The sequence below is a fragment of the Polypterus senegalus genome, chromosome 7 (assembly GCF_016835505.1).
Source record: "Polypterus senegalus isolate Bchr_013 chromosome 7, ASM1683550v1, whole genome shotgun sequence".
NCBI classification, from domain to species: Eukaryota; Metazoa; Chordata; class Cladistia; order Polypteriformes; family Polypteridae; genus Polypterus; species Polypterus senegalus.
In genome coordinates, this window is record NC_053160.1 from 60,874,260 (window position 1) to 60,883,974 (window position 9,715).

Sequence of the window (9,715 nt, forward strand, 5' to 3'; positions counted from 1 at the left end):
TAAACGATACGCTTTTGAAATATTCTTTTCAGCGATTCTCAAGAATCCATTTAGGGGAGGACAACGGTATGACGCATGCATAATGTCGTCAGCGTTTTTCAGTTTACATTTAGAGGTGCGGAAGTGCAAGCACCTCCGGCGTGATTCACGATTCTCATTCACTTTTAATTCTTTCGAATTTGAAGTGAATTGTTACCTTTCGTTCACTTCATTCCCGAACTAAATCAGAACCGTCACTCACGTATAGTTTTCTAAACACAGCAAATCCCAAAACGATTGCAGCCAATAGATTTGTTCAGCAAGGCGATGCCAAAAGATGACTAATTTTCTTAGTTTAATTATGCAAGTTTCACCGTTATGCCGTGCTCATGTCCCCTCTGCTTTACGTAACACTCAACAATCTAGGTGTATACATTATTTAGCTAAATATTTTTTTAACTCGTCCCCAATATAAACCGGCTACCTCCTAACTTAAACAACCGCACCTACAGTGCAGAAGCTGGACGCGTCGCTCACCTTTAAACGATTTTCCCCCAATAGCGAACGCGAACTTGTTACCACGTGAGACAGGTGGCTGTCCAATAGCAACACACAATTTGTTCCTCTTGGATTCAAACTGCTGTATTCACAGTAATGCGCATGGCTGTGTGTCTCCTAGTTGTGTTTTTGTAGTGTAAATAACGCAAAGTGGAGACCGCAGTTGTTTGAGATCAACGAAATTTGTCTTTTTTATCCGCGCATATGTCAGAGTGATTTAAAAACCAGTTATGGGAGATAGAGTGATTGGCCCTGGGCCGTATCGAGCGACAAAGCTGGTGAGTTAAATGCGCGACTGCGTTGTTCCAATTTTTCTAGTATTGTGGTTTGCATTTTTTAGTTCTTTCGATGTTCTTTTTCGTTCTCAACGTTAAAATAGATAAGGTGGCCAAGACCTGTGGTGTCTCTTCGCTGACTCCGGTAGCAAAGGTTTTACGTTAGCTTCGTCACACTTTGTTTGTCCGGTTGTGTTCAACTTCCCTTTCTATATACGCTTCTTATTATTCCGGAATCTTCTCACAGCTTTATTTCTCGTTAGTTTGCCAACTCACAATGTTACGAGATGCACCTGCAATCCAAAAATTGCTTCTGTTTACTCCATCACTCTACTAACGTGTATGATGTAATAAAATCGTTTTAATAGAAACGGAAATTAATAAAAATTTTATAGGAAATTCATTTGAGTGACACAATATGACAATAAGAACAGGCATATTTAGAACAATGGGTGTTGCTGAGTGTAATTGTATCGAGATGTGCAGACATAAATATGAAGGATAAGTCGGTTGAAGACTTAAATTATTGTATATAATTTTCCGCAATTAAAACTATCGCAAGTGGAACCAATGAATACCAAATAAAGTGGAAGAGCCTTAAAGGTAGTTGAGATGATGTGTCACAGACCTAACAGTTTTAATTTTGTGCAACATTTCTGAACTTTGGTCCGGTGCAGAGATTCCCGGACTCGGTCCTGCGGACCCCCAAGGGTTGCAGGTTTTTGTTCCAACTGTATTCACAAAAAGTGATAATTGATCTCCTTTAGTTAGCTTTTCTTTTTTCGCTCTTCTCGTATTCTGCATTTATTAAAGCACAGCAGTATGATTTTTTACATTATAAGACACGTAGAAATATTTATATATTTTTTTGCTACAGCTTTAAATGCTTAATTTTTTTTTGTTGTTTCCTATAATCTTCCCTTAATGCTCCGTAGTTTTCTCCCTTCATTGTGTCCTAGTAATGACAATTAAAAACGAGCAAAGCAGACACAAGGGAAGAACGATGAACGGCAGTAACTGCTTCAGTGTCAGACCCACTAATTAGCCAGTAATAGAAAGGCAGTATGTAAATTATAAATAAAAAAATGTCATTATCTACATGACTGCTTCTTTTTTTTTAATGTAGTAACATATTTTATTATTTTCTAAGTTTTTCATTGACCCCAAAACACAGAAACTGGGAGATAACTCAGTTAATTAGGCTAGAAGTCCATGTAAAAGCAGAAGTGGGTTAGGCTTGTCCAGAGGGGACTGGGCAGTCTAATGGTTTGGAATCCCCACAGATTTAATTTTTTTCTCCAGCCGTCTGGAGTTTTTTTTGTCCACCCTGGCCATTGGACATAACTGTTATTCTATGTTAATTAACGTTGACTTATTTTATTTTCTTACTGTGTCTTTTATTTTTCTATTCTTCATTATGTAAAGCACTTTGAGCTACTTTTTGTATGAAAATGTGCTGTATAAACAAATGTTGTCTTTGTTGCTGAATTTGCGAACCACTGGCCCAGTGGTTTATGCCTCCTGTAGCCATAGAGTCTTGAGTTCATATTCTTCCTCAGTGTGCCCAACTTCAATTCTGGTGAGCCACAGTGGCTACAAGTTTTCCATCCTGCCACTTTATTCATTGGTGGCTAACTTCTGCTGCTGTCTTTTTTTTTTTTTCGTTTTAATTTCCTTGGTGTTTAAAACTCAGTTTTCCCGAAATGCTTTTTTTCTTAAATGTCAGCTAAACAAATATGTGAAGTGAGCCAAAGAACTGAGCTGTTATTGCTTTTTTTTTTAAGAATTTGAATGTATGAAAAATTGTTCAAATGTGCCTGAAGCCAAATTTCTATCTCTTCTAATTTTTAGTTTAAAAATAAAAGAGAGAAAATTCCACTAAAAATTAACGGGAACTTTTGAGATCAAACAAAACCTCATGAGGGTGAGATCCATATGATATAAGAGCAAAACTGAGCAGACCAGATTTCCTTAAACGGAAGAGTTTAACCTTTGAGGAAATGAGACCCAATTACAGGGTGGAGCCGCTTTAATTACTATAAGGTTTCAGTGAAGTATCTCTTGGGGAAAATCGGTTTCACCCACTGGTTAGTTGTTTGTTCAGATTTAAGCAACATGTCCCACAATGAAAACTGTGCTTTCAACAATTTTTAACACTAGCAGGCTTTCATGTGCAATCCAAAGTAACAGTTGTTTCAGTGAGTAAATCCATGGCAGGTGGATTCCAAGGATGTCAATAATAATTATGTAATGGCAGAACTTTGGAGTGTTTTTAATGTGTTTTGTAATTTGTAAAGTATGCATTTGTGTTTACCTGTGAGATTGTTACAATGCTCTGCACCTGCACTTGGTGAGCAACCCTATAGAAAAATAAACTAAATTGAATTGAATTGAATTTTGTTTCTCTGTGAGCTTGGCACAAACAGACCAACCTGCAAAAAGAACCCCCAGAAGTAGTGCAGAGGTGGTTTGGTAGGAAAGCATTACAGAACTTTGGTAGTCCCCGAGTATCTTTAACTGGTACCTTATGACCTTTGCAGGCAGCTAACACAATTAATACAGTCAGTGTTGCTACCTGCGGCTGATAAATGTTTATCCCACGTTAATTGGAAGAGCAGCACCAATTAAAAGCTGGATCAAACGATTAAATACATTTGTTGAGAGTGTTTGCTACGTTAGTTTGCATGTATTTTTTAAGCACTTGTAACACAGGCAGGTTAAATGAGTTACACCAATGTCGCATTACACAACTTAGTTAGAGGGGATGTCAGACTTAATAACTGAGGTTGATATCGCCAACTCAGGATGTTTCTTTACAAGACTAGAAATTGCAGGGGACGCCTTATTACCCAACTGTGTAATGACTTTCCAGCACAAATTTACAGTTCCGAAGAATTGCATACTTGCCCGTTTTTTCTTGCATCCAATAGCATGTTGCTTTGTTGAGCCTGTGATGGGTTTATAATTACAGCAGGTTCAGCCACAATTGCTGAGGTTTTTTTTTCAATTCTATCTTTGTACCTAAACTGGAGATAGCAAACAGACAAATCTCTCTTCTTGTGTGAAGTCCGGAACACCCATAATGCTTCTTATTGCTGCATTATGTGCATCGTTCTTGCAGATGTGCATTCCTTAGTTGTCAGCTGTCGTGCACACAGAGCCCACCTCTATGGAAACTGCTGGAAAAGTCATGTAATGTGACAGGGCCTTTAGTCAGACAAGGGTTTCTTTTCATGTTTCCTCTGTCATTTCAAAAACTCATTGCCAAGTTGATTAGTAACTCGGAATTGTCCCACTGTCTTTTGTAAGAAGGGGTCCAATAGGCATTGTCTCCTGCACAATTTCTTTCCTAGCATTAAGATTGATTTAATAATTTCTGTCAAAAGACATGTAATGATATGTAATAAATCATACAGTGATCCCACTATCGCACTTTGACTTTCGCGGCTTCACTCCATTGTGGATTTTAAATGTAAGCAAGTCTAAATATATATCACAGATTTTTTGCTGGCTCGCGGATTTCTGCGGACAATGGGTCTTTTTAATCTATGGTACATGCTTCCTCAGTTTTTTTGCCCAGTTGATTTCATACAAGGGACGCTATTGGCGGATGGCTGAGAAGCTACCCAATCAGAGCACATATTGCATATTAAATAAAACTCCTCAATGATATACAATATGCTTCCTGCGTGGTGCTTTGCACATTTCAAAGCTCTAACAGCCTGTATTGATTTTTGATTGTTGGCTTTTCTCTGTCTCACTCACTCTCTCTGACATTCTCTGCTCCTGACGAGGGGGTGTGAGCACAGAGGCTGTTTGCTTAGAAGATACGGACGCTCCTCTAAAAAATGCTGAAAAGACTACCTTCACATTGATCCCTTCGTTGTGCCGGCTTTATCGTGGTGCTTCGTTTACTTAAAAGCCCAACAGCCCTATTGATTTTTGATTGTTTACTTTTCTCTCTCTCTCTCTGACGGCACTCCTTTGAAGAGGAAGATATGTTTGCCTTCTTTTAATTGTGAGAAAGAACTGTCATCTCTGTCTTGTCATGGAGCACAGTTTAAACTTTTGACTAAAGGGTGTTATTTCATGTCTAGAGGGCTCTAATAAAGTATTTAGAAAGTCATAAACAGGTTTTCTACGCTCGAACTGCGAAGATATTTATAAATAAAGATTTATAAATAAAGAATCCTGCTTCGTGGAAATTCATTTATCTGTCTGGAGCGGATTAACCGCAATAAACAAGGGTATACTGTATAACTGTGCGGAGAATATTTATAAACAGTGTGGGAGAGTTTCTAAGGGCTTAAAATATATAAAAATAACCATACAAACATATGGTTTCTACTTCACGGATTTTCACCTATCGCGGGGGGTTCTGGAATGCAACCCCCGCGATCGAGGAGGGATTACTGTATATAAAAAAATAATAGTTCGTTACAGGTTGGCCAGCTCTAGCACCATAAGTTTAACTTACCAACCTTATGGATTTAAGCACTGGTTATGAGTGCCATTTGCACAGCTGATCCTTCCACAGTACTCCCCATCGGGACTTGCTAGCTGTGGTGTGAACAACTCACGAGTATCTCTGGATACAGCATAGTCTCTAAAGGCTGGTATACCTTGGTCCCTGAGACTAACCTAGACATTTAAAGTCTGACTAGCACACTTTTTTGGTGTTCCCAGACATACCTTAGACTTGGAGGCTAACACAATTTGGTCCTCGAGAAAAACCCAATCACTCAGAGGCTGATGAATCTTGAGCAATGTCGCTTAACCAACAGCGGATTTGTTACTCCCACATGGCTGTCCTCAATTGGAGTGGTAACCATGTGAAAAGGAAGTGACATTTTCCCACACCAGGTTCCATGTGTCTACTTTATTACTTTACTTACTCAAGTTGTACAGACAGTGTAGAAATTTAAAAGCACTGCGGTGTTAAAACAGAATAATAGCAAGTGAGTTAGATTAAATAAATGGTCGAAAATAGTGAAAGTAGTGATAGTTAAGTCAGGGATTAAAACATTAAAAACACACCCTTTAAGTCAGTAAGCTTAAATAATACTTTCTATAAAAGTAGAGGTAACATCTGTATTGGAGGGGTTGTCTTATTGGGTGGCTTTTATATTGATCACTCGCCTGCTCTGGTGTTGGACAACTCCATCTAAACATTTTCATTACAAAACTAATGTGCAGGGTTTTCACAGGACTGCTCTGCTCAGAGTTCCTGCACAGGTCATCTCAGTCCACCTGAGCACAAAGCTATAAATGTGGCCAGTTGCAGCTTGCTTTTAATATAGTGCCTGCAGTCTGAAAATTATGATTGTCCATTCTGTAATATGACAGTGACTTGAGTCCTGGTCACATATTGGTCTGCAAATGGTGTAGTTTATTGTAAAAGGCATTCATCTGTGAAACTTAGTGGTCTCTTACAGCCCTGATTCACAGTGTGACCCCAAGTAGTTTAGTTTCACCTGCCTCTGCTTCACTTGTAGCAAGTAGTTGTATTTGAACTACCTTGGGATAGTGCTTGCTATAGAAAGGCACAGTAGATAATAAAGGGGGCTGATGCTGCAGTTTGTACTGTTTCAAAGCAAAACATTTTCTTTTTGCGGCGTCGGATGTGTTTGAATTATTTAGTGTTGTGTTCATTTGATACTCTTTCAAATCTTTACAGTGGAATGAAACTATTACCTTGTTTCGAAATGGAATGCCATTAAGGAGGCATCGGATTCATTTCAGAAGTTATGATGGTTGCTTCACGGCTTCAGAAGCAGTGGACTGGCTGCACGAGCTCCTTCGACGCAATCAAAACTTTGGCCCTGAAGTCACAAAGGCTCAGACTTTACAGCTGCTGAAGAAATTTTTGAAAAACCATGTGATTGAGGACATCAAGGGAAGATGGGGTAATGAAGATTTTCAAGACAACAGCCATCTATATAGGTAAAGCCCATATGTCTTTGTGTCGTAGGCTGTGCAATATTATGTATTCAAAATCACTATCTTTTTTAAAATATTGTGAACACAATATGGTTTAACTGGAAAAAGAGTCGCATTAAAAATAAGTGCATTTTACAATTTTGCCATATGGTGGTGTATATGCACTAGAGTTTTTTTAAATGCAATGTCAGATGCTGAAGCCTGTTACTAAAATTGGAAAAAACCTAACGGTTAATTATGGGCTATACCGAAGGCACATTCAGATGGTATGCTAGTTACAAAAATGCACAGATACCCTTGTGCTAATTTGTCCATCAGGGGAATTGTCTTTTGTTGGTTTACTACCAAATAGAGGGCTAATCTTTGCTGCAGATTACTGATTCTTGTGCATAGCTTCTTGTTTCAGCTGCTGTTGTTAAAGCCCACAATAAAACTGGTTACTTTAATTTTACAAGCAGAGTGGCAGATTTTTTTTTTTTCCCCTTTGATGGTGAAATTGATTCACATTTGTCTTCAGTTTTGACTTTGATCATTGCTGACTGCTGCAACGTGCTCTCCACTTCTGATGTATTTTATCCTGAGTCTCTTAGAGTTTCTTTATCACCACAATAGCAGGGATTTATTAAATCTCATGTTTCTACTCTAAAGTGTACAAAACGCAAAGTAAAAAATGAGAAATGTAGAAAATATAATGATACAAAAAGTAATAATGAATAATTAACTAATAACACTGTACTGTATATACTGTCAATGTGTCATTTATGTGGTGTATCTTGAAGCATGGTTAAATGCACAATCCAACGTCACAGTTGGGACAATAGTAGCGTGATTCCTTGCGGATTTTCTTTCCTTACCGATCAGCTTTTGAACAGCACACTGCACATGCAATTGACACGAGCATCGCTTTCAGAATCACTTTCGATCTTAGTATCCGTTTGTTTCACTGCCTGAAGTGAGATTCAGCTTGTCATCACTGCTCATATCACTGTCAAGGGCGTACAACACCTGGGCTGCTGAAAAAGGTTTCTTATAAGATGTCCTTATGAGCCTATGAGGAGACTTGTCTGCCCCGTTGCCCAGGTAACACTTGGGCCAGTCGCTTACGCAAGACACACCTATATAGTTTCCCAAGCAATGCTTGGCACTAAGGCTGTTGGCATTTTTACAGCCCGAGTAATCCTTGGGTCAAATGCTTACGTGAGATTAATCTATACTGTTGCCTGAGTTGAGGCTCAGGACTAATGCTTTTAACACTGTTTTTGCAGCCCGAGTGGTGCTCGGGTATAACGCTGAGGAGGTTACGTTTGTTGAGCACACTGGCTTTATCTGGGGTTGTTTTACTCGTTGGCAGCAAGAATGTTGTTTTCAGGTAGCTGTAGCATGAGTACTAGCAAAGAAAATATTATACAATCTTCTCCTGAATAAACATCTGTCATCTAAACAACTGACTTCAAAGCAACATTCAAAAACTGTAATATGCTAATATCATTGCCAAGTTTTAGCAAATGCTCACCTGTTATCGGCTAAAACACACCTGATGGCTGGTGCTTGTTCCGGCATACGCTTCACCACTTTTTGATTTGAACTCCAGTGAGTTGCACAGTCAATGCTATAAAGGAGACACATGTCTTTAGATTAATATTATAACTTATTTAGAGTAGACCAGGCTATAGAACAACCTCGGCCTTACCTACTTAGCAACTGATTCAGCCACCAGAATGTGAAATGAATGTTTTATCCCATGTATAAAAGCACATCTTACTTGCATAAATGATTTTTAAAAAGTAAACTTTAGCCTTAAGCTAAGTATTCTACTTTTACTAGGCTACTTATGAATTAAATATTGGACTGCCCCATGTGAAGTGAAAAATACAGAACTGCACTGACTCTTAATGTTGCAAATTTATTAGTGAACCAATTAGTTAGTTTTTATAGCAAAACTAAAAACAATAAACTATTTACATACCTTCCATAATTGTGGCCTTGAAAGATGCCTTAACTTTCTGTCCTTTTTCATGTGTGCTTGGCACCATTGCCCACCAAAACTGAACCACAACGTGCCAATTTCCCGCTTGCCAACTCCATTTTCTCCACCCAAAATCATACCCCTCTGTAGTTCTTTAAGAAGCTCATTTGCATATTTGTGTCCGATCTCTGCTTAGAAAGCACATTTATTTTACTGCCTGAAGAAGGGGCCTGAGCTGCCTTGAAAGCTTGAATATTGTGATATTTTTAGTTAGCCAATAAAAGGTGTCATTTTGCTTGACTTCTCATTGTACATGCACTGTATAATCATTTGCATTAGTCTGCATGTATAACAATGTTTTCTTGTCTTTGCAGGTTTCCTCCATCCTCGCCATTAAAGCCTTACCCAAAAAAGTCCTACTGTAAGGAAAATGCATTTACTTTGAAGTTTCCAAAACTGGATGATTATGAGCCTGTTATGTTGCAAGATAATGCAGTGAGACCACTTGTTTTGGTAAGTTGTCTTTGTAGAATCCACTATTTGCAAATTCCAATGTTACTCTCTTAATATGATTGTGTTCATATTTATTATATCATTTATTAAAGCCACTGGTAATCTTAATTATAAATGTTTGTTCATTTTTCATATTCACATTGTTGTGTGTGGTTTTTTTTTGTGTGTAGGGAAGTCTCACATAATGAACCCTGTGCCCAAAACAAATAATCTCACCAGTATCGTAACCAGTTGTATGATTTTAGTCCTATATAAAAATGAGCAGGTTTGAATGTATTCTATACTCATTGACCCCTTGGTTCTTGATAAGTAATCTCATAGTACATATTATATAGTTGTAATAACTCGGAGGTTCAATCATTGGTCTGCATGAGGCTGGTCAGTAAGTCGACTATTCACAATATTTTTGGGTAGACTAAAAGGGTAGACTGCCATTAGAGAATTGTGCATAAGGGCTTCACATTGCCTACCTCACTGATTTCTC

The 9,715-nt window shown here is 38.2% G+C and overlaps 1 protein-coding gene across 2 annotated transcripts in view; it reads left to right on the plus strand.

Annotated features, from left to right (window-relative positions):
• Positions 1-583: 583 nt before the first annotated feature.
• Positions 584-9,715, plus strand: part of LOC120532591 (DEP domain-containing protein 1B-like) — a 33,861-nt gene continuing 24,729 nt past the window's right edge. The window contains exons 1-3 of one of the 2 annotated variants that reach the window (XM_039758723.1): positions 584-815; positions 6,490-6,755; positions 9,093-9,231. In XM_039758723.1, coding sequence (XP_039614657.1) covers positions 768-815; positions 6,490-6,755; positions 9,093-9,231 — 453 coding nt within the window. In that variant the 5' untranslated portion in view covers positions 584-767. The remainder of the gene's footprint in view (positions 816-6,489; positions 6,756-9,092; positions 9,232-9,715) is intronic. The other variant, XM_039758722.1, reaches the window with a different exon arrangement.